Source organism: Loxodonta africana, chromosome 2, assembly GCF_030014295.1.
Source record: "Loxodonta africana isolate mLoxAfr1 chromosome 2, mLoxAfr1.hap2, whole genome shotgun sequence".
NCBI classification, from domain to species: domain Eukaryota; kingdom Metazoa; phylum Chordata; class Mammalia; order Proboscidea; family Elephantidae; genus Loxodonta; species Loxodonta africana.
In genome coordinates this window covers 190,677,277-190,703,276 of record NC_087343.1, presented here as the reverse complement: position 1 = coordinate 190,703,276, position 26,000 = coordinate 190,677,277, and the positions used below count along the sequence as shown (strand labels likewise).

The following is a 26,000-nucleotide window of genomic DNA, read 5'->3' as shown; positions in this document are numbered from 1 at the left end:
ATCCGTCTCATTGAGGGTTTTCCTCATTTTTGCCAACCATCTACTTTAGCAAACATGATGTCCATTTCTAGTGATGAACTCAGCAGCTTAAAACAACACCCGTTTATTATCTCACCGTTCTGTAGATCAGAAGTCCCAGTGAACTCAGCTGGATTCTCTGCTTAGGGTCTCACTGGCTGAAGTCAAGGAGTTGGCTGGGCACTTATCTGGCAGATCTGGGGAAGAATCCACTTCCAGTCTCATTGTTGGCAGAATTCAGCTCCTTGAAGTTATAGGACTAAGATCCCTGTTTCCTTGCTTGCTGTCAGCCAAGGAACACTCTCAGCTTCTGGAGGTCGCCACCATTCCTCACCACACGACCCCCTCTTGAAACATCATATTTTCCTTGAGCTTCACATCTCTCTGACATCCCTTTCTGCCACCAGTAAGAGAAAGCTCTTTGCTTTTAAGGGGTCATGTGATTACATTGGACCCATTTGAATAAGCTGGGATAGTCTTCCTATCTTAAAGTGAACTGTGCCATATAATGGGACATAGTCACAGGGCTGCTGTCTCATCATATACGCAGGTTCAGGGCATTAGGGTAGGAGTTCTTTGGGAGAACATTTTAGAGATTCTGCCTACCACAGCCACCAAACACTTTTTTGAGTGCCAGGCACCACACCTGGTGCTATGGAGACTTCAATGCAACAATGTCTAGTCCCTAGTCTTAAGACATTCAGAGTCCCTTACCCCACAAAAAAATTTCTTACCAAAGGAAATATCAGGGCTTCAGCTTAAAAAAGTGGGTTTCCCTGTAAAGGGTAAGTCTGTATACAATACTGCAGAAACCAGCATGACTTGTCCAAGGCAAGGTCATGGAAGTTCCATAGACTCATCCAAACTCCCTGAGGAACCGAATTACTGGACTGAGGGCTGTGGGGACCATGGTCTCAGGGAACACCTAGCTCAATTGGCATAACATAATTTATAAAGAAAATGTTCTACATTCTGCTTTGGTGAGTAGCATCTGGGGTCTTAAAAGCTTGTGAGCAGCCATCAAACAAACTCCACTGGTCTCACCCTGTCTAGAGCAAGGGAGAATGAAAACCAAAGACACAAGGGAAAGATTAGCCAAAGACTAAAGGACCACAACTACCACAGCCACCACCAGACTGAGTCCAGCAGTAGATGGTACCCGGCAACCACCACTGACTGCTCTGGCAGGGATTACAACAGAGGGTCCCGAACAGAGCTGGAGAAAAATATAGAACAAAATACTAACTCAAAAATAAAGACCAGACTTACTGGTCTAACAGAGACTGGAGAAACCCGGAGAGTATGGCCCCTGGACACCCTTTTAGCTCAGTAATGAAGTCACTCCTGGGGTTCACTCTTCAGCCAAAGATTAGATAGGCCCATAAAACAAGACTAAAGGAGCACACCAGCCCAGGGGCAAGGACAAGAAGGCAGGAGGAGACAGGAAAGCTGGTAATGGGAAACCTAAGGTCAAGAAGGGGAGAGTGTTGACACGTCGTGGGGTTGGCAACCACTGTCATGAAGCAATATGTGTATTAATTGTTAAATGAGAAACTAATTTGCTCTGTAAACCTTCATCTAAAGTACAAAAAAAAAAAAAGTGGGTTATCCAGGCCGTGTTAATGGTTCCAGTCTTGATTGATGAAATGTTTACTGTGGGCCAGTCACTGAGCTAAGTGCTTGACATTCATTACCTTGTTTAGTCCTCAGAACAATCCTGCAGGGGTGACATTACTGTGCCCATTTCACAGTGGTAGAAATTGAGGCTCAGAGAAGTTATGATCTCTTGCATGAATGGCAGAACTGAGATTTAAACATAGGTATATTGGCTCCAAAATTTATGCCTGGAGTCAGATGTCCTGGGTTCAAATCCCATCACCCTCCTCACCAGCTCTGTTACCTTGGGTAAATTGCTTCAGCCCAGTTTTGTTTCTTCATTTGCAAACTGATGATAATCATAGTATTTAAATGGTGGGGTCATAGTGAGGATAATGTCAGTGCCTGGCACATAGCTAATAGCAGTCAAGCACTTCCTATTATTTTTATGTGCAAATAGTCCACAAACTGATAATAACTCTATTATGGGTTGAATTGTGTTCCCCCCAAAAATTGTGTTATAAATCCTAACCCTTGTATCTGTCACAGTGGTTAAGAGCTACAGCTGCTAACCAAAAGGTTGGTAGTTGGAATCTACCAGCCACTCCTTGGAAACCCTATGGGGCAGCTCTACTGTGCACACATGGGGTCGCCAGGAGTCAGAATTGACTGCAACTAACAACAAACTATGAGAAAATAAATTTGTTTATAAGAGCTACCCACTTACGGCATTCTGTTACAGCAGCACTAAGAACCTAAGACACACTAAATCACAGATATTTAGAGCCAAAAGGCCCTTTAGATCTTTTCTCTTTTTCAGACGAGGGGACAGGCTCAGAGAGGGGGTCAGGGGGCAAGGGGACTCTCCCAGGGTCACAGAGAGCCCAGTCCTCCGTCCCCTAAGGCTCTGCACTCAGCACACCAGTGGGCTCTCCCAGGGACCATCATCATCAAGTGGGTTTAGAGACAGGGTAGATGTGTTTGCCAGGGCCCCCTCCACTGGGAGAGTCATTTGCCTAAAAAAGCTAACATTTTTAGTTCCTTCATGGGGAAAGTGTGCGATCACACTGGAATTTTTTTTCCTGCTGGAGAAAACCCAGTGTGCCAGCTGCAACTGCCAAATACCAGTGCTCCAAGCGTGTGCTTTGGAGTCTGTCAGACCCAGCCATGTGACCTCAGCAGGCACATCCCTCTCTGGGCCTCAGTTTCCACATCTGTAAAATGGAAACCAAATACCCACTGTGAATCCCTGATACACAGTGGGTATTTGGTACAGGCAGAAACAGGATCCTAGGACATCCCTTTGGAGTTTCTTGATTTCATATGTGGGAGTCATATTTCAACAATCAACCTGGATATTCAAGTGAGTAAAAAACCAGACCCACTGCCATCGAGTTGAGTCCGACTCATAGCGACCTTAGAGGACAGAGTAGAACTGCCCCATAGGGTTTTCCAAGGAGCAGTTGGTGGATTTGAACTGCTGACCTTTTTGGTTAGCAGATGTAGCTCTTAACCATTGTACCACCAGGGCTCCAATCGGGTCAAACTGAGCTCTAAATGTGGGTTTTTGTTCAAGGGAGGAAAGAAAAGGAGTTAGTTATAACTTAACTGGCTGAAAGGCAAAACCAGCTCTGGAAAAACTTCCCAGCACAGAGAAGTTAAGCCCACCCTCTCCCAAGCCTTTAAAAGCTTTCATGGTTACGTAATCCCTTTCCACCCAGGAATTAATGAAAATGCTGTTCTCAGAGACTCGGCCCCTTGCAGGGAAAAGGACACCCACTCGTAGCTTGAGTATCTCCACCCTGGGGTCCCAGCTTGGGTCTGCCTCAGGACCCCTGGGACATCCCTTCTCAGCCCACCTCTTCTTAGCTTTTTCTTCAGGCGAGGCCAGGGGCGGGGAAGCAGGGGAGAACTGGCCCCTCTCTTAGGGTCAGTTTTCTGCCAGGACTGCCATGTCAGCAAGAACAAAAGCAAGTGTCATGTTAGCACAAAGGGGAGGGGGAGGGGAGAGGGAGAGGAGGAGCAGCCCTGTGCAATTTTCCATCCCAGCAAGAGCTGGGCAAGCCAACTTGGCAGAGGACAAAACTTGAAAAATAAGAATTACAGTTTGGCCTTCTTCCACTGTGGAAGACAAAAGCCCACTCGTTCCCACCAAAGGCAGTTCTCTCCACCACACACCCTTCGCACTCCAAGAAGGCGGCCTGCCTGTCTGTGAGAGGCTGGTACAGACTGGTCCTCCTTCCCTACGACTCACTCAGAAACACCTCGAGTCGGGCCCACACAAGGGGCCCATACAGGGTCAGCACTTCCCAGGGAGGCACCAGCTAAAGAGGAGCTGGCTTGGTGCTGCAGAGAGCCAGCCGTGCCAGTCTGCCCCGTGGCCCGGGACTGAGCAGCAACTCCGGGTCAGCTGAGGGTAATTAGCCCATTGAGGCGGGTCTCCAGAAACCAAGCTGGAGGCTGAGGAAAGAACATGTGCTCTTAATTGCAGGGTATAATTCTTTGTCATCTAAACCACTAATAAAATTAGTCGTTACCCTTCTGTGAGCACTTACTAAGGGTCTAGTCCTGTGCAGGTTGCTTTGGAGATAGCCTCTAATCTCACCCCAGTGCTAAGAGATAGAGGATGCTATTCCATTTTACCAGGGGGCGGGGGGGCGGGGGGGAAGTGGTGGCTCAGTGGCAGAATGCCCGCCTTCCACATAGGAGACCTGGGTTCCATTCCTGGCAACACACCTCATGCAGTACCACCACCAGTCTGTCATTGGAGGCTTGTGTGTTGCTATGATGCTGAACAGTTTCAGAGGCGCTTCCAGATTAGGACGGACTAAGAAGAAAGACCTGGAGGTCTACTTCCCAAAATCAGCCAGTGAAAACCCTGTGAATCACAATGGTCTGATCCACAACTGAGCATGGAGATGGCACAAGCCCAAGCAGCTTTTCGTTCCATTGTGCATAGAGCCATCATAAGTCATGTGACCGCCGAGCCTGTGGCCTCCTCAGCAGGCCCGCGCTGCCTTGGGGCTTCATGTCCTACTAGCTGGCAGGGCACAAAACGTGTGCCCGAGACCCCAGTCCCTCTGTGCCCACAGGAATAGGAGTGGTGCTTTCGTTGTTGGGTCACCCTCACTGAAGGAGCCCGAGTTCTCGTGCTTCTCTCAGCCCCTGCAGGTGGGGCCTTGGGTGAGTCCCCACACTCAGGCTTTCCTGTGGCGTGGGCCTCCAGGACGGCCTGTTCCCATCCAATGGGCCAGTCTAGACCTGTGCCTGTTGTGAAGATTTTGAACTTGCTTGTGACCATTTAGTAAGAAGCCTGTGTGCTCTGCCCTCCACCCCACCCCCAATTTACAGAAGAGAAAAATGTACTGAAATGGAACCAAAATGAAGCCCTAGTGGTGCAGTAGTTAAAATCTATAGCTGCTAACCAAAGGGTCCGCAGTTTGAATCCACTGGCCGCTCCTTGGAAACCCTGTGGGGCAGTTCTACTCTGTCCTCTAGAGTCGGTATGAGTCAGAATCAAGTGGACGGCAATGGGTTGGGTTTTGGGACCAAAATAGTTTTGGTAGGGACTCCTCTTCCATTTTGAGAGAGGAATAAATGAGAGGGCGAAAGCATTAGCTGTGCAGGCGTTCCTTATTTTTCCTGAAGTCTCAGGACACCGCAGGGGCTTCAAAACAGGTAGCGGTCCCACACAGGAGGGCCATTGAAAATGGGGAGGGGGCGTTATTTGATTGTCACAAGGCCTGGGAGTGAGATGGGGCTGGGAAAGCTATCAGCTTTCTCTGGGTTCGGGCCAGGGATGCTGAACATCTTGCAGTGCAGGGGCTGTCTGCCCAGGGAAGGACTGCCCCACTCACAATGTCAGCAGTGTCCCTCTCTGTTAGGAACCACTGACCGTCAGCACCAGGACGGCAGGCACAGCCATCCTGTTCCCTGCTGGGCCCCAGTGCTGGCACTGAGCAGGCTCCATAGACACTGCCCCTACTGAGTAAATAAGGGAACCAAAGTCATTGCTTCTGAGGAACCAGGTTATAAACCCCTTCCCCACTTTGCTGTATGATTTGCTTTTTTTGTTCTAAATGACATGAAGATTTTTTGATTCTGGAAGGAAAAAGTGTTTGTGGTGGAAACTTTGGGAGAAGTAGAAAGGAGAAAACCAAAGTTCTCTGTCTCCCACCCCTCAAAGACCAGCACTTCGAACCCTGTGATGCATTCTCTTCTAGATGTGTAGTGTCATGTCAGAAATCTCACTAATTCATAAGCAGAATTAAAGCCACCATTAAAAAGAAAGAATATTCCTTGTTATTAAGGAATATTTATTTCATCTCACTGTGGGGTCTTTTTTTTTTTTTTTTTTTTTTGATGGGAATGAACAACAACAAAAGATTCAGAGTTAGCCTGATCATATCCACCTAATTTCTCAACAGTACCCTTTTGCAGGAAAGCAGATTGTCAGATTATTAAAAATGTCAGGTCAACCATTTTGGATGGAAATCTCCCTTGCCAGTTTGCACTGCAAATCTTTAAAAGTCAGTAAGTTATTTCTCCTGGTCCCTTTCGATTCTGTCATATTATGAAAACTCTCACTGGCCTTTTCTGCCATCCCAGGTCCCATCCACCAAAGGGTGATCTGTGGAGAGAGCAGTCTAATCTCGGATCAGTGAGTTCTAACTCTTAGACTAGCCCTCCTCTCCCTGCCAGGCTTTTGACCCAAATTCCTCTCCTTTGACCTTCTCTCCTCAGACCAGAAGTAGGTGAAGCTTATAGTAGGCCTCCTTGCTCTGCTCTCTGACCCAGCTGTGGTCTTCCTGTGCCTTCTTTGAGCTATTTTGCAGATCTGGTCACTTTATGTAAGCTTGGTGGAAAGGCTTATCTTCATGCCCCATCTCTTTGGCCCTCTTTGACGTCTTCCTCCAGACTTTTGCCCACCCCCAACTTACCTAACAGATCCAGAGTAGTGTGCCCAGGAGAGTCTTAATCTTTAATGTATGTGCTTTGTCACTGTTTCCCCTCAAGAAGATCTTCTCTCTAGACTCTCAGGGATCCACTGATCTGCTTTAAACAAACCTCACCCATACATTTCAACATCTAGGATATTTCCAGAGATTTTCAGTGGCATCATTTATATACTCATCTTTGCTGTGACCCACATTCTCTGTCCATATGTTGCACTGGAGGCTTGTGGTAAAATGCCCTAGTACTCAGGAGGCTTCCTAGCAAATAGGTGACTCTCAGTGAATATTTGGTGAAGTAAGGAGACTTAGAATACTTCCAAAGGCTAATAGGGGGAGGAATTGGTGGGATTTGTCACCTTTGCAGGTGGAAGCCACATTCATACATTTATCTGACATTAGTGTGGCATGGTTGTTGTTGGTACATGCCGTTGAGTCAGTTCTAACTCATAGCAACCTATGCACAACAGATGGAAGAAATGCTGCCTGGTCCTGCACCATCCTCACAGCCATTGCTATATTTGAGCCTATTATTGCAGCCACTGTGTCTGTCCATCTCATTGAAGGTCTTCCTCTTTTTCACTGACCCTCAACCTTACTAAGCATGCTGTCCTTCTCTAGGGACTGGCCCCTCCTGATAACATGTCCAAAGTATGTGAGATGAAGTCTCGCCATCCTCGCTTCTAAGGAGCATTCAGGCTGTACTTCTTCCAAGACAGATTTGTCCGTTTTCCTTGCAGTCCATGATATATTCAATATTCTTTGCCAACACCGTAATTCAAAGGCATCGATTCTCCTTAGGTCTTCCATATTCATTGTCCAGCTCTTGCATGCATATGAGGCAACTGAAAATACCGTGGCTTGGGTCAGCTGTACCTTAGTCCTCAAAGTGACATCTTTGCTTTTTAACACTTTAAAGAGGTGCTTTGCAGCAGATTTGCCCGATGCAATGTTGTTTGATTTTTTGACTGCTGCTTTTCACAGGCATTAATTGTATATGCAAGTAAAATAATATCCTTGACAACTCCAATATTTTCTCTATTTATCATGATGTTGCTTATTGGTCCAGTTGTGAGGATTTTTCTTTTCTTCATGTTGAGGTGTAATCCATACTGAAGGCTGTAGTCTTATATCTTCATCAGTAAGTGCTTCAAGTCCTCTTTGCTTTCAGACAGATGATAAGGACACAGGATTGACTCAGACCCAGTCAATACCTACTTGTGCAGAGCCCCATGATTACCAGGAAAGATAAAACCAGTTGCCATTAAGTGGACCCCAACTCATGGCGATCGCATGTGTGTCAGAATAGAACTGTGCTCCACTGGGTTTTCAATGGCTGATTTTTGGAAGTAGATCACCAGGCCTTTCTTCTGAGGTGTCTCTAGGTGGAATTGAGCTTTATAGTTAGCAGCCAAGCACATTAACTATTTGCACCACCCAAGGACTCCAATAAGAAAGAAGACGTGTAAGTAGAAAATGTGAAATGTGCAATCAAAAAGAGCCTGAGTACCAGGAACACGTAATCCATTTGACCTAGGTAGGAGTTTGTCAACAGGGATGAGAGGTAGGACTGGATGGGGAGGGCATTCCATGTAGAAGGAAAGGTACAGAAGCATGGAAGAACACTGAGTATTGGGGGAACCTGAGACTAGAGCAGGTGTATGATCTTTGATCATCAGGTCTAACCTTCTTTCATCATCAATAAGAGCCTCTTTCTTCCATAGATTGTTTCCAGTCTCCCTTATCCCATGAAATCATATTCACCTGGGTCCCATTCAAACCCTTGTCCTAGTCAGCAGAGTTGTGAACAGAGCTTTGGAGGACCATGACTGGGGTTATCCAGGCCCCCTGGAAGTCCAGCAGGGGGAGTTGATGGCAGCCAGGAATTTTGATACCCATCAAAACTACCCCAGAGGCTGCCACATTCACACCCCCCGAGGTTGCTGGGAGTTTGTCAGTTCTCCCTTCTGACACTGTGTGCTCTCTCATCCTCCGCAGGCAAAATTCTCTTCCGGCGAAGCCACATTCGGGACGTGGCCGTCAAACGACTGATACCAATTGATGAGTACTGTAAGGTGAGTCTGAGAAATGCTAACATAGTTCTTCCTATGGGTGTTTTTGTTTTTGTTTTCCTTTTTGGCTATAACTTTTTCATTGTGACAAATCTGTACAGTTGAAAGAAGTATGAGGAAATTAGAAAAGAAAAACAGCCTATGATCCCTCAACCCAGAGGCAATATCTGTTAAGATTTTTATGTATTTCCTTCCAGTCTTTTCTCTGCGTGAACTTCTTCATGGTGTTAAGACCTTCTGTGTGCATAATTTCATATCTTGTTCTTTCTTTTTCACTTCAATAGTGTGGCATAAGACCTTCCCCGTGCTATAAAAAAATCTTTTTTCATCCTTCTTTTCATGGCTGCATAGTATTCCATTGTGTCTGAATGTTCCAGAAGTTATTCAGCCAACCGTTATCATTGGGCTTGTAACTGGCGTCCAATCCCTTGGATGTTCTAAGCAATAAGGGGCCTGCCTTTTGGTTATATTTCATTTGATTTGAGGCTGTGGTCAGGAAAGATGCATACTTTTATTTTGACTTCCCTTTAGTATTTATTTCTCCAACTTAAAATCACTAACAGTTCTGATGGAAGAGAGGTGAGAATGGCAAGAGATGCTTTAGAAAACAGGACAAATACTCTCCCCCTAAGATCAGGAGCTCTTCCACTTCACTCTTGGCACTTCTGTTCTACATTGTACTGAAGGTTCTAGCCACTAGAAGCAGGAATTAAAAAGAAATAAAAGGAATCCAGATTGGAAAGGAAGAAGTAAACTGCCTTGATTCACAGATGACATGATTCTATATGTGGAAAATCCAAACGGATTCACAAAAACAGTCCTAGAACTAATAAACAGGCTTAGCAACATTATAGGAGACAAAGTCAGTATATATAAGTCAATTGTATTTCTGTAAACTGAGAATGAATAGTCTGAAAATGAAATTAAAATAATTCCATTTACGGTATCATCAAAACAAATAAAATACTTAGGAGTAAGTTTAACACAAGAGATACAAGATTTGTACATTGAAACCACAAAACATTGCTGAGAGAAGTTAAAGAAGATCTAAATTAATGGAGAGACATTCCATGCTCATGGATTGGAAGACTAACTATTGTTAAAATGGTGATTATCCCCAGATTGATCTACAGATTCAGTATAATCTCTATCAAAATCCTAGTAGACTTTGTTTGTAGACATTGACAAACTGAATCCGAAATTGCATATGGAACTGTAGAGGACCCAGAATAACCACAACAATTTTGAGAAAGAAAAAGTTGGAGACCTCGCTCTACCCCTTTTCAAAACTTACTACAAAGCTACAGTAATCCAGACGTTGTGGTGCTGGCCTAAGGGTAGGTGTAGAGGTCAGAGGAACAGCACTGAGAGTCTAGAAATAAACTGTTACAGAATTTATGGTCGACCGATACTCAGCAAAGGTGCCACGACAAATCAGTGCGAAAAGGATAATATTTTTACAAGCAGACGGTGCTGGGATGATTGGATATCCACATGCATAAAAAATGAAGTTGGACCCTTATATCACACTATACACAAAAAATCAACTCAAAACAGATCATAGACTTAAATGTAAAAGCTAAAACTATAACATTTCTAGAAGAAAACAGAAGATCTTTGTGACCTTGGGTTAGGCAAAATGTTTTTATATACAACACCAAAACCACAAGCCATAAGAGAAATATTGATAAATTCGACTTTATTAAACTTAAGAAAATGAAAAGACAAGCCACAAACGGAGAGAAAATATTTGCAAACCTTGTATCGACTCGACAGTAGTAGGTTTGGTTTTGGTTTGGTATCTGATAAATGACTTGTATCTGTAATATATTAAGGGCATGTCCAACTCAGTAATAAAAAGACAAATAATCCAATTTAAAAGTAGGCAAAGGGCTTGAATAGAAATTTCACTCAAGAAGACCTGAAATGACCAATAATCACATGAAAAGGTGCCCAACATTGCCATAAGGGAAATACAGAATCAAATCATAATGAGATACCACTACACAATCACTAGAATGACTATAATCAAGACAAACAATAGCAAGTGTCGATGAGGATGTGGAGAAACTGGAACCCTCATACTGGTAGACACAAAATGAGAAGCCACTTTGGAAAACAGTTTAACTGTTTCTTCAAAAGTTCAGCTTAACCATATGACCACTCTTAGGTGTGTACCCAAGAGAATTGAAAACTTATTCACAAAAACGTGTATGTGAATATTCACAGCAGCATTATTTTATAATAGCCCAAAACTAGAAGCAGTCCAAATGCTTATCAGCTGGGGAATGGATGAAGACCATGTGGCATATTCATACAATAGAATATTGTTCAGCAATAAAGAGCAACGAAATACTGATAAACATCATCTAAGTTAAAGAAGCCAGATGCAAAAGACTACACACGTATTATATGATTCTATTTATACAAATGCCCAGAGAAGGCAAACTTATAGAATCAGAAAGCAGGTCATTGGTTTCCTGGGCCTGGGAGAAGGAAAGTAGAGATTGACTACAGATTGGGTTGGCAGAAATCTCTGAGGTGATGGAAAAGTTCTAAAACTAGATTGTGGTGATGGTTGCACAACTCTATAATTTACTGAAATTATTGAATTGTGCATTTATAATGGGTGAACTTTATGGTGTGTAAGTTACACCCCAATAAACTATAAAATTTTTAAACAAAGGGGGCAACATGGGACCACCCTTCTCTCAGCAGATTTAATGGAAAGGCAGAAAATCACTCCTGATTGAGCTTCTACGCTTTGCCAGACACAGAGCTAAGCTCTTGACACCCGTGACCTCATTTCATCACCCCAACAACCTTGAGAAGTAGGTTTTATCATCCCCATTTTGTAAATGAGGAAACAGAGGCCCAGCTAGTTTATTCACCCTGGCCATTTGGGCCTTGGCACTTACATACCACTTATGACCTCCCCAAGACAGTAAAATTTAAGAGGCAGAATTAGTCAAGCATGTATTTCATATAAGCAGATAAACTCAGACTTTTCTTTTTCCTGACTATACCTTTAAAAAGGGAAGATGCCAGCAATTGCACTCCTAGGTATATACCCAAAAGTCTTGAAAGCACAGACTCAACCAGAGACTTGTACACCAGTGTTCAGTGCAGCATTCATTAGTCACAATAGCCAAAAAGTGGAAACAACCTAAAAGTCCATCAACAAATGAATGGATAAACAAAAGGTGGTATATCCATACATATAATGGAATATCCTTCAGTCATAAAGAGAAATGAAGTTCTGATACATGCTATGACATGCATAAACCTTGAAAACATGTTGGGTGAAATAAGTCAGTCACAAAAGGACAACAAATATTCCATGATCCCACTTATATGAAATATCTAGAACAGGCAAGTGTCTGGAAACTAAAGTGTATTAGTGGTTACCAGGAGTGAGTGGGAGGGAAGGAGAAATGGGGACCCATTGCTTTGGGAGGCCTGAGTTTCTACTGGTGGTGGTGGAATAATTTGGAAAAGGATAGTTGGTGATGGTTGTACAACATGACGAACATCCTCAATGTCACTGGAAAAATTGTTGAATTGGCAAATGTCCCCCCAAAAATTTGTTTATTAAAATAAAGGGAGAGAGGAGATGTGAAGGAAGGGGCAGGGACAGTCGTTCAGACTCAAACACACTGCTAAGTTCAAATCTTCTCTTCTTTGTCCCTCTCCAGACTTCTAGTCTAAAACTACGATTCCAGAGATGACCTTTATCCTGGCCCTGCTGTCAGGAACCCTGGGCCGTTGGGGTCACCTTGCCCGGCTGGGAAGTTCCTACTGATCCCTTCCCCAGAAACTGTTGTCCCTCAGCCCAAATTATCCTAAACTCCTGCTTCCTCCCAGCCCACCCTATTTCTCTCCAGAGTCAGACTGTTCCTGCACCCAGGGCCTCACAAACCCCTAGATGTTAGATTTGAGATGGGAAATTTAAAATCCTGAAGCCATAAATGAAGGCAGCAGCTGCCTGCATCTGGCTTGTGCTTGTAAGGTTACAAGAGAGGATGGATTCTCCAGGATTAACCATAGGAAATAACCATATAACTGCTTATGTGATATGATCCACATGGAAGTTACCGCCCCCTGCTATTAATGAATCATAAGAAACAGAACGGATATTTGGGGCTTTGGCCTGATTCCCAAGGCTCCTGGAAGGAGATGAAACTCTCCCTTTGCCACAAGTTCTGCGAAGTCTTTTACCAACTCCGTAGGCTTTTTACATAACATTCGCGTATCTGTTTATGACATTGTAGTGAGCTGACTAAACCAATTTAGTCTATCACAATTAGCTTCATTTAGTGGAAATTGGTAGCCTCCAAGAGCTAGAGATAGACCAGGACAGTAGATCTTCTCAAACCTAACTACCGGATGTATGTTGCAATGAAAGAAACTTTCTGCTCTACCGGACTGATGATGAAGTTATAATAATTAATATTGTGTGGCCCTGATGTTGCTGTGGTTAAGAGCTTAGCTGCCAACTAAAAGGTCAGCAGTTTGAATCTACCAGCTGCTCCTTGGAAACCCTATGGGGCAGTTCTACTCTGTCCTACAGTGTCTCTATGAGTCAGAATTGACTGGACGGTAGTGGGTTTGGTTTGGGGTTTTAGGCTTTATAGAGGTTAGTTTGTAACTACTTGCTGTAAATAAGTCAGACTTTCGTAACGCGAGGACTGTCTGTACCACAAAGTGGATGGCCTTAAACAACAGAAGTTTACTGTCTCTTAGTTAGAGGTTAGAAGTCTGAATTTAGGCTGCCGACAGGGCTATGCTCTCTCCGAAGGCTGTAGAGGAAGACCCTTCCTTGTCTCTCTCAGCTCCTGGTAGCCCCAGGGGTTCCTTGCTATGTAGCTGCATCTCCACGTGGCCATTTGCCCTCTGTCTCTGTCTCAGTGTATCTTTTCCGCTTTTGTACGGATACCAGTCACAAAGAATGAGGACCCGCCTTACCTAGTATGACCTTGTGTTAACTGATAAATTCTTCAAAGACCCTGTTTCCAAACAAGGACACATTCACAGGCACAGGGCGTAAATTTGGGGTTTGGGGAGCACAATTCAGCCTATAACAATGGGTCTCCATGTGGAGAAAAAAAAAAAGTTAACTACTCCTTTCCTCACACCACACATGAAATCATTCCCAAGGAAATTAAAGTCCTCAATGTAAAAAACAATGCTATAAAAGGATTGAGAAGATAAAATGTTTTCATTATGACCAGGTACAGAGGGATTTCTTAAGACACCGTAATTATTAAACATAAAGAGATTAATCGATTTGACTAATTAAAATCAAGAACATCCATTCATGAAAAGAATGGAGGAAAACAAGACTAGGCTGAATCCTGCCACACATACAATCTTTTATTATCAGGGTCAGGAGTTCGAATCCACCAGGCACTCCTTGGAAACCCTATGGGGCAGTTCTACTCTGTCCTGTAGGGTCGCTATGAGTCAGAATTGACAGCAATGGAATTGGTTTATTTGTTTTTTGGTCTATGAACAGCCACTTTAGTTGTTCCTTAAGCTGACTGAAATACCAGCTGTATGTCTGACAGCACTTTGCATGAAAGGTCCTCGAGGCAGATGCAATAATATTCCAGTGGCAGGATTCAAGTGATGCTAACCATGGTCTGACAATAAAATCTTCAAGGAGAGGCTGGACACAGGACCAATGGAGAATCCTAGGCCCAGGGCACCATTCCAAAGGATATACAATATTGGGCTCGCCAGGTTGTGTTCATGCAAGGGCCACGGTGCCTGAGAATATCTCTAGAACAACCCTCACTTTACCCGTAAAAAAAAATCATTTCTAACAACTGTTACGCTACTGAATAAGGGTCACAGTGTTGATCAGAGATGAAGATAGCTGAAACCCCTCAGTAGCCTTTTCTGAAATGAGGACTCCTAATTAGAGTGTTCATTCCTAACAAGGGTACTTCAGTTATTAAGTAACCACCACGGGAGTATAGCTTAAATCTAACGCACACACACTTCTGTGTGTGTCCATGTTGTACTATTTTAAAGTAAATTATAACATAACTGTAGCATTTACCAGGAGGTCACCTGAGACTTCGTGTCAAGATTTTTGCTGTATACACCACCTGTATTATTATTATTTAAATTAACTCACTTCTTAAGCTTCTTGGATGGTGCAGGACTGAGCAGTATTTCATTCTGTTGTATGTAGGGTCGTTATGAGTTGGAATCCACTTGACGGCACCTAACAGTAACAGTAAATTTCTGAATTAAATATATCTGGAGACTTGATATCACAACCATGATATAAAACTAGCACCACATGCCATAAAAGAAAACAAGAGTAAGAATGAAAACAACAAAAATAAGTGTTTCAATCTAGCTAGATTCTGTTGCCTGGCACAGGCTCCGCAGAGCCGATTCTTGCTCTTGGGTGGAATTAGCAAGAGTTAGGAGCAGTGTTCAATACATACCAGCCCCTGACTAGGGTGTTCTTTTTGAAGTTAAAATTGAGAGAGAACTGAGAAAAGGCAAACTTTATCACTAGTCAAGGCGTTGTTATTTAATGCTGTGACTGGGCACTGGCTATCATCATTTTGCTGCCGCCTAAAATCACCTTTGGGAGCTACCACATCAGAAGAAATACAACCAGAATGTTCCTTAGAAGCGAGGATGGCGAGACTCAACTTGCTTACATTGAACGCGTCATCAGGAAAGACAATCCCTAGAAGAGGACATCATGTTTGGTAGAGGGCCAACAAAAATGAGGGAAACGCTTAATGAAACGTATTGACACAAGAGCCACAGCAGTGGACTCAAACATACCAGTGATCATGAAGATGGCACAGGACCAGGCAACATTTCATTCTGATGTACATAAGGTCGCTGTGAGTTGGAGCTGACTCGACAGCAGCTAACACCGATCAACGGTACAGAAAGCCAACGGGGCTAACTTACACTTATCAAGCAGCGAGTATGCACCAGAGGCCTCACAGTCACTTCCTTGTTCATTCTGTACCACAGCTTTCCAAGATGCATGTTATTTGTTTCTGTTTTACAGATAAGGAAACTGAGGCTCAGAGAGGTAATGACACTTGACCAGAGTCACACAGCTAGGAAGTGACAGAACCAGATGGGGAGCTGGCTCTTTCTGGCCCTTTATCATTACCCTCAGCAGCAGGACTTGCTCCGCTCTTCTCTGACCCAGCATCGACTAGCCACATCTGTGCAAAGAGCCAGTATTCCTTCTGGCACAGAACCGAGTTTTTCTGAAACTATGGTTTTCTGTCACTACCGTCCAAACACAGCACAATTCTGGAGTGTTTCGGAAGCAGTTATTCTCTGCCCTCCATGTCATTTTCTTGCCGTTAGCCCTCTCATCCAGAATGAAAGGGACAAACATCAAAGCATTCAGTGCTGCCCTTTATTAGTAGCTTGGCTTTATTTTATGGGTTGGTGTTTGGTTTGGCATTCACTTCCTAGAAATAGCTCAAAACCAAAAGAGAACTTGGCATTGTCGGGAGGTTTCCATTGTCCTTTCCCTCTCTGGTCCATTTGGGGCCTCTGCCTGTTTCAGCAAGGAGCACCTGGGGAAGGCCCCTGCAGATAGAGATTATAACCACTTAGTGGCTTGTGCCCCCCACCCACCCAGCTCTCCCCAAACAGGGCCACATGGCCAGATCCTGGGCCTTTCCTCATGTTATTTATCTAACAAATACTTTTTGACCAGGTGTTATGGATTGAATTGTACTCCCCTAAAAATGTGTTGAAATCTTACCCCCGTACCTGTAAATATGGCCCTGTTGGAAATGAGGGGTTTTCTTTTGTTGTGTTAATGAGGTCATACCCATGTAGGGTGGGTGCTAAACCTAATCACTTCTGAGTTACGAAGAAAGCAGAATAGACAGAGACACACATAGGGAGAAGATAGATGCCAAGGAACACCAAGCGTTGACGGTTGTCACCAGAAACTAGAAGAGAGGCTCATAGAAGGAATTGACATGGCCAAGACCCTGATTTGTACTTTTAGCCTCCAAAACTGTGAAAAAATAAATTTCTGTTCTTTAAAGCTACCCGATCATGGTATTTCTGTTATGGCAACACTAAGAAGGTAAGGCACCAGGTATCATGGGTCTCCCCAGCTCAGTAGGTATATAGGAAAGGTGGATTTGGGGTAGGGGAGTTAGAGTCTCCAGTCCTGTGCTCTCAAGTCCTAGTCACTTCACCAGAACCTCCATTTCTCCATCTCTAAAATGGGCCAGCCATCCCAGGATTACAGGAAGTGATGCAGGCAAACCCATGGGAGACATTAAGACAAGTGCTGACCCACAGTGTTATGGTCGCAGTCTGGTGGAAACCACAGACATTTGCTCACGAGGCAGCCAGGATGCACCATTGATCGGTGTATCATCAGCTCCTTCATTATGTGGTTCCAACTGCAAGAGCTGCAGGACATCAGAGGAAAGAGAGGCCCCAGGCGCCCCCAGACGGCAGTTCATCCTGGGCAGGGGAGTGAGCACTCGCTGCTCCAAACCAGAAGGAGATGGGGGTAGACATAGAAAAAAGACATGGAAGGTACGGGGAAAACATTCCTGCTCTTCTCCCCTGTGGCTCCCAGCCCTGGGCCTGGGAAGGGGAAGTCCCTGGGAGTTCTCTGCAGAGCAGGAGGTGGGTAAAGGCTAATAAAAACTCAATGACCCTGAAGTCTTCTTTAAACCAAACAATAGTTTAGCTTAACTAGTAAAGAATGTCTGCCTTGAACATTCTTATAAGAACTATATGGGATCAAATTGAAAGCAGCAACTCGAAAGATTGGATAGGAAACTTAGGCAGTAGGGGGGGAATTTTATGTTAATGGGGGAGAGACAATTCAGAAAAAGAGGGTGAGAATGGTTGCACCACTTGAAGACTGTAATCAGTGTCACTGGATTGTCCTTGTAGAAAAGGTTGAATTGGTGTATGTTCTGCAGTGTATATTCTCAACAACAAAAAATAAAATAAATTTTACAAAGAAAAAAAAATCAGTGAGCCATAAATAGCAGGCCCTTTAGGTCAGCATCCTTCACCCCGGGGAATGGAGAGTGGACAGTGACCCGGCAAGGACTCGCTTGGCTTGGGGCCAGGGAAGGTCCCCTACAAAAATATGTCCACACACCTTGGGTTGTGCTCTCTCACTTTAGACCTGGGGCAGGTCAGACCTTAGGAAATTTGGCTTCCAGTCAGACCCTGACTCAAAAACCCTGCAGGTTGTTAGTGGTTACCAGGTGCAGGTGGGAGAGGAAATAGAGGGGTATTGCTTAAGGGGTACAGAGCTTTTGTTAAAGGTAATGAAAAAATTTGGAAACAGATAGTGGTGATGGTTGCACATGTTGTTGTTGTGTGGTGCCAAGTCAATTCCGACTCACAGTGACCCTACAGGACGGACTAGAACTGCCCCATGGGGTTTCCAAGGCCATAGATCTCTACAGAAGCAGACTGCCACATCTTTCTCTTGTGAAGGGGCTGGTGAGTTCGAACTGCCAACCTTTCAGTTAGCAGCACTTAACCACTGCGCCACCAGAGCTCCTGCACAATATGGGGAACATGAATAATGTCACTGAATTTCACACGTAAAAATGGCTGAAATGGCAAATGTTTTGTAGTAGATATTTCACCGTGATAAAAAACTTTCACATCACATAGGGTCAAAACCCTGAAGCCCTGTAGAAGTGCCACACTGGAGACCTCCCTCCACCTCCCTCCATTCCTCCACCATAGTTTAGTACACCTGCTGCATTGCAATATCACATCGGCACAGGTGGAGAGATTTTAGGGACTAGTTATGTATAAAACGTAAAAACGCCTTTTCAAACCATAGCCTCATGCTGTGTGGTGAGAAGGCATATGAGGGGCCCCAGGAAACGGAGGCTGATAGAAACAGCAGAGCTCCGCCTCAGCCTAGAGCATGCACTGGTGGGGTAGGGTTGGCTGGCCGAGTCACCCGTGCAATTTAAATTCATACATCTGCATGTACGCCCTCCCTGCACAAATGTCTGTAATGAAACGTGTGTGAAACAACTCCTTGGACTCACCTCCAGCCTCATCACCCACTCCAGGACCTGGGACGGAGGGGCCTTAAGTAAATATTTGTCAGACTAGGCTCTTTATTCATCCTGGAGCATGTCTTAGTTTTAGATTCTTTAGTGATTGGGATGCGCCCTATTCCTCTCTCATATTTGACAACAGAAAGCAGTGCAGTGGATACCTGTCTGCTGATAAGCCTGCACTATAAGTGTCTCATCCATCTTTGTGCTCTCACCCACCTCCTTACCCAGCCCGTTGGCAGAGACTGCTGAGAGTCTCCCCATAGCTCACCTAGTGAGCAGGTGCGGCAAAGTAACATAGGCTTGACGAGCGGGAGATCCCTGGTGTTTCAGCCCCTCGCTCACCAGAGGACCTCTCACCTCAACCCAAACCCTAAAACAACCTTCAAGTTCATGAGTTAAGACATACACGCAAGCATTGTGTGTAATATCAGAAAACGGGAAACAACTAAGTGTTCACCACTAAGCAACTGGTTGAAGAAACTATGGTACATCTACACAATAGACTCCTAGATCCAGTGTAGGTGACGTTGTAGAAAAAAAGTGATGTGGCATAAAGTCCATAATTTAAATGAAATCATTGGGTTACCAACAGCATATACAATATAGTTTGGTTTTGTTCCAAATCATATTATTTGTCCAAGTATTTGCCTATAATACACATATATACGTACATATCTGTATATGCACATATCTTGCAGGTGGGGGGGGCGGTGTCCAAGACCAGCGATATCAGCATCACCAGGAAACTTACTAGAAATGTAACTTCCCAGGCCCACCCCAGACCTAAACCAAAAACGCATTGCTGTGGAGTCGATTCTGACTCATGGTGACCCTATAGGACAGAGTAGAACTGCACCACAGGATTTCCAAGGAGGGGCTGGTGGATTTTGAACTGCCAACCTTTTGGTCAGCAGCCATAGCTCACTGAACTAGAAACTCTAGGGGTGTGGCCCAGCAATCTGTATTTTAACAAGCCCTCTGGATGATTTTAAGGCAGCCTCGAGCCTGAGAACCACTGGCTTATAGCACCCTCTTGACCCCCCTCTCCTTCCTTTGGACTCACCTGTGTGTTTCTTCTGCAGGCCCTGATCCAGCTGCCCCCCTATATCTCTCAGTGTGATGAGGTGCTGCAGTTCTTTGAGACAAGACCCGAGGACCTGAATCCCCCCAAAGAGTAAGTTGGTTTGTGGATGTCTCCAGAGCATGCTCTCACAGCCCACCTTTCTGCCTCTCCAGCCTGCCCCAGGAAGAAGTGGAGTGACACAGAGTCAAAATCAAACTAGATTCCATGGATGCCGGGCCTCCGTTCTTTTACCTTCCTGATTTGCAGGTGAAGAAATCTTGGCTGAGCCCTGTTCTGTAACCCGTGCGCTGCCCCACAGCATGTGCTAGTGTGTGGGGGCTGAGTAGACCCTGAGCCCGGAGCCACGGACAGAGGGAGATGTGAATGAATGCGCAGCTGAGACTTGCTCAAGGTCCCCTCACTAGTGAGTGACAGGGTCTGGATTTGAGCCTGGTCAGCTGGGCTTCAAAGCTGATCTGAAACTTCCACCGCAGCCCCTGCCTCCCTGTTATTTCTTCTGCAGCAGGTGGACAACAGCTGAAATGCCTGTCAGTGCATGTTCAGCGGCCGCAGCCACACATGGACCCGCACAGAATCTAAACACCACTAAAACCAAAAAACAAAATCCATTGCCATCAAGTTGATTCCAACTCATTGTGATCCTATGGGACAGAGTAGAACTGCCCCATAGAGTTTCCAAGGAGCACCTAGTGGATGCGAACTGCTGACCTTTTGTTTAGCAGCTATAGCACTTAACTACTACACCACCAGGGTTTCCCTAAACACCACACAGAATCTAAATACCACGCAAATTCTAACACCACTCAAAATCCAAACACCACACAAAATCCAAACACCACCTGCCTGCCAGCACTTACACCCCAGGAGTTGCTGGCACCACCAGCCCAGCCAGCGTGAAACACTGACATACACAAGCCGGTTGTTTTTTTTAATAATTTTTTTTTTGTGGTAAATGTATAGGTAACAAAACATTTGCTACTTCAACAATCTTCATATGTACATAAATTGTGTTCCTCATGTTCAGCCATCGTCATTAACCATTCCTGAATTTTTTCATCACTGTTAACAAAAGCTCAGGGTCCCTCACATGTCACTTTTTTAAAGCCATTTTCACGAAAGGAAGCCTGTTGTGTCTTTGCAGAAAGAAGGGGTCTGGCTAATAGAGAAACAGCAATGGGGGAAGGAGGAGTCCAGCCCACAGGTCCTGGGACTGTCCTGGGGTCACAGAAGCAAGAGTGTGCTGGGTCTTGGCATCCCTTTGGAACCTGTAAGCAAGGACTGAAGAGTACCAGCCAAGCTCTCTTCTTACCGGAGAAGTGTGTGATGGTTAAGGTTGTGTGTCGATTTGGTTGGGCCATGATTCTCAGTGATTTGGGAGTTATGTAATGATGTAGTTTGGCAGTTATGTAGTGATGTAGTCATCCTCCATGATGTGATCTGATGGGATCAGCCAATCATTTGTCAGAGGCGTTTCCTTGGGAGTGTGGCCTGCATCTAATACATATATATGGACATTCTGGGAAAGCTCGCTTCCTTCCTCTGGATTCTACATCCAATTCATTATCATCTGACCTCCGGTTCTTGGGACTTGAGCGAGCTGCCTACTGTATTGCCTGCCAATCTTGGGATTCGTAAGCCTCCTCAGCCTGCGCTCTGACCTGCCAATTTTGGGTTCCTCAGCCCCTACAGCTACGTGAGTCAGGAGAGGCCTCCAACCTGCTGCCTGTCCCATGGACTTGGGACTTGCCAGCCTTTGCAACCATGTGAGCTATTTCCATGGGATGAATTTCTGTCTCTTCTGTATATATCTGTATACACTTTACTGGTTTTGCTTCTCTAGAGAACCCAGCCTGAGACAAAGTGTGAGCTGCTCTTCTTAGCTCTGGGCTTACTTTTTGCCAAAACAGCAGTAATAACCAAAGCTTACTTACATTCGTTAAACAATTACAGCATGCTGGGTAGTGTGCTAAGCACCCTGCATATGTCAAGATTAAAAGACCTACATTGGCTTTTTGGAAATGAATCTGCTGTAGTCACAAAGCTTATTTTTTAAATAGACCTGTAAGGAGAACACCAAGACAAAGGGTATTGGTGCTTTCTGATGAACAAGTGAGGTCCAGTCATTTATATATATACATCCAGTGTGACGTCCCTAGAGAAGGACATCATGCTTGGTAAAGTAGAGGGTCAATGAAAAAGAAGACGACCCTCAACGAGACAGATTGGCACAGTGGCTCAAGCATTACAATGATGGTGAGAATGGCGCAGGACCGGGCAGTGTTTCATTCTGTTGTACATAGGGTCACTATGAGTCGAACTGACTCGACGGCACCTAACAACAACAAAAACAAGCAACGGAATCAAGTTGAGAGGTCATGTACAGTTGGTTGATCACTCTGGACTAACGGTTTAGCTACCGCATAGATGAGGAAACTTTAACTTACCACAATAAAGTTTTTCTAATAAATACCATTTCCTGTGACAAGCCTGGAGTGAACACAGCTTCTTGTAGCCAGCACACAGAAGCATGGCTTTGGGATTAAAGAAGACATTGCATAAGGGATGATGACAAACCTTTTGAAGTCAGTGTCACAAGAGAATGTCTTGCCAACAACGAGTCAAGACACAGCTTCATAACTTAAAAAAAAAAAAAAAAAGATACAGAATAAGTAACAATCTGACAGTATTGGGTCTTCAGCCTATCCTGGCTAATGTTTCTGTTTTTGTTGTCTTTAGTGTTTTTTTTTTAGTGTTTATATCTGGCAAACATTCCCGCATTTTTATTAATCTAACAAGATACAGTGAAATAGTCTCAGGGCACCTTTGTCTACTTTGTGTACAGTTCTCCTGGGCTTTCAGAATTAAATTGCCAGTAGCCTCTGGCTTCAATTATAATTTCTAGCCAATGTGAATCAAACAATATAAAGCTTAAAAAAAAAAAGAATATGGAGCTTATGATGTTCTGTTTCCATGTCATTCTATCACAGTACTGCCAGCTAAGGGTTACGGTACCCATTTTACAGATGATAAAGCTGAGACTCAGAATAATGAAGAGATTCGCACAAGATCACTGAGTTTGGAAGAGGTGGAAATATATTTTTCCACGTCTGCCTGAGTCTGGAAGACCTTAAACTCTGGGCAGCCTCTGTGTGTGCCTCTCACATGAGGGGCGACACGACTTAATAGAATGAGCCCAGGTTTGGATTTTAGTACACCCAGGTTTAAATCTCACGTCCGGTCCTCAATTGTCTCCATTGTAAAATGGGAATAGCAGCACTCCTTGGGGTTATAGTGAGGATTGGGTGACTGGCAAGTAAAAATTCTAAGAATTTGCCAAGTGCTCAAAAAGTAGTGAGTGGGTCATGGTACCTTCCCTCTCGAATACCCACCCATAGCTGCTTTAACTCCAGGTTCTACCTCTCCAGAGTTGATTAATATGCCCAGCTTGGTACAACCTCAGCGACAAAAATTCCTTGGCCACTTTTAAGCTGGGTGAGCTTGGGTGTTTCTTGCCTTGAGCCTCCGTTTCCTCTTTTATAACATGGGCTTAATAACACTCCCCTCTCAGCATTCTCAGCATTGTTCAGGGACCAAAGGAGAAAATGTAAAGAGAAGCATGACAAATGTTGCTTACTGCCCACAGGCAGAAGGAAGGAGGAACAGCAGCCACCTGAGGGAGAGAACCCACCTTGGATGTGAGTTCCTCAGGGTATTGGGTTCAGTGACGTCTAGGTTTTTTTCAACCTCATCTCAGTGCCCAAAAACCTTAACTTTGAGGGTAGATCATGGACAAGTTGGAGAATCCAATGAAAGGTTTCTTCCCTCTCCCTGGAAAAATGCCCACAGTGTCGGGAGGTCCTCAGTTGTGTGGCATCCCATCCATGGACCTGGGTTAAAAACCCTGGCCATGGTGTCCGTGTCCAGTGTTGATGCCCTGGTATCTTTGATCACCTGCCCAACAAGGGTGGTTGAAGTGGGTCCCTATCCTCTGAGCAAGCATCAGACTTTTTATCAGTATAAGTAGGTGGGTGAGAGCTAGGGCCAACCTGCTGTGCTTTAGGAGGACGTGTGTGGTCTTCATTCAGGAAGGAAAGGCTCTCGAGGAAACAGGACGGGAACCAGCCCTCGAGGGATCCGGGAAGTTAGGACAGCTGAAAGCTGACTTGGCCACTCTCCCTTCGCTTCCCCTCTTTGGTGTCTAGAGCAGTACTTTCCCCACTTGCTAGCTGGCCTGGGCCTGTAGAAATAGCACGGGACCAGGAGTTCTAGATGTTATACTGCCCCCACCAGGAGGGCCTGCATTGCTCATCCATTCAGCAAATAGGTATTGAGGGCTTGTGTGTACCAGGCCCGGTGCTGGGTGCCATGACGCAGACGAACATGACAGACACAGCCCCATGCCTGCAGGGAGCGCACAGTCCGGGGGCAAGGCGCATCCATCACACCCGCTTCCCTGTCTGCCTCAGTTGCCTCATCTGTAAAATGAGATCATGTCACCTGGCCTGTCTGAATTACAGGGTTATAAAAAAGCAAAAGCCAAACCTGTTGCTATCGAGTGGATCCTGACTCAGCTAAATGAAATAATGAGTGGGAAAATTAGGAAGTGATCAATCATTAGTTTTTTGGAGGTTGGGGCTGAAATCACTGGGACCCCTCCTGGCCAATATGTTCATAATTCAAATGATAGACCTTTTCTTCAGTTTCCTGGAGTTAGAGTTCTATTCGGATTATTTTGAAGAGGGTCCATTTCCTCATTTCTTAAATGGGGACAATAATAGTACCTACCTTGCAGAGTTGTGGTAAAGTTTTGATATAATGTGTGAAGTACTTGAAACAGTGCCTGCCACCTAATAGGCATACAATGAGTTTTCATTACTCCTGCTTCTGCCGTATGAGATGGTAAAAGTGAAGATACTTCGTTGTTGGATTTCTTTTAGTCTCTCGAAGGAGTCGGGTACCATAATGGAAATGTTGGTCCTCATGTGGGAAAACCAGTCTTTCCTCGTGGCCTTCAAGAGGCTGAAGAGGGGAGCGTTACACTCCAGGCCTTCCAGATGATTCTGCCTAACCTCGGGTCCCTGGGTAAAGAACCACACGGACAGGGTCAGCTCATTCAAGTACGCTCACTCATCAAATGTTTCCCACTGACAGCCACCTGGCTTGGGAGCCCTGGAAAAACAAACCCAATTCCTGCCTTCAGGTGGCCCTGAGGGCTGATGGGCATTTCTTCAGCCAGAAGAGACTCAAGCTGGCGTTGGCAGGCTGGTTACAGAGTACGAGTTCTAGACTCCAGAATCATCATAGTTGGAAGGGAAAGATCTCTTTGCTTACTTTTCTCTTGGGTTTAGTGTTTTTATTATGATTTTTATGGGCTCTTTCAATATTGAGATTGGTCTTTGCCATGTTTGTGGCAAATATTTGCCCCTTTCATTGGAATTTAGGAGCCCTAGTTTTTTTTGTTTTTGTTTTTGTTTTTAGTGGCACAGTGGCTTAAGCATTTGGCTGCTAACCAAAAGGTTGGCAGTTCGAATCCACCAGCCGCTCCTTGGAAACCCTATGGGGCAGTTCCGCTCTGTCCTACAGGGTCACTATGAGTTAGAATCGACTCGACGGCAACAGGTTTTGGGTTCATTAGAATTTTTTTTTTTTCCTGAATTTTATGATGGACATAGGCTTTATGTTTTTGTTAAGTGAAATGTGGTAACCATTTTTCATTTGTAACTTCTGTTGCTTTTAGGCTTAGAAGGGTAATTGCCATTCAGATACAAGATAAATATTCACCTTGATTTTTTTCTAGTTGTTTTGTGGTTTGAGTATTCTTTTATTCTTTTAATATTGCCTCATTAAGTCAGCTAGAATTCATTTTCATATATGGCATGAAGTGAAAATCTAAAAAAAAAATTTTTTTCTAATTTCAGAAGAAATTTTATTGCTCTATTCATTAAAATAATAATAATGTTACACCCTGTGGTGTTTAATGATCACTTGCTATTCTTCCCTCAGGAGAGGCACAAGAGAAAAAAATAGCTCCTGCCCTGAGGAGACTTCTACATGGGTAGGAATGGCTGCATGAACATGTGGAAACACGTACACACACACACACATATTAATGAAACACCCACTAAAAATACAAAACCCAGCCAAGATTGTGCCCCAAAAATCACAGAGCAACAGCTGACATAAGTTAACCAGCATCATGCAGGAG

The 26,000-nt window shown here is 44.5% G+C and overlaps 1 protein-coding gene across 2 annotated transcripts in view; it reads left to right on the top strand.

The window, feature by feature from the left end:
* Nucleotides 1-26,000, top strand: part of SH3PXD2B (SH3 and PX domains 2B) — a 406,416-nt gene that overhangs the window by 61,645 nt on the left and 318,771 nt on the right. For both annotated transcript variants that reach the window (XR_010320756.1, XM_064279122.1), the window contains exons 4-5: nt 8,565-8,641; nt 19,794-19,885. Coding sequence is in view for 1 of the 2 variants with exons in the window: in XM_064279122.1 (XP_064135192.1) it covers nt 8,565-8,641; nt 19,794-19,885 (169 nt within the window). In the remaining variant the exon portion in view is untranslated. The remainder of the gene's footprint in view (nt 1-8,564; nt 8,642-19,793; nt 19,886-26,000) is intronic.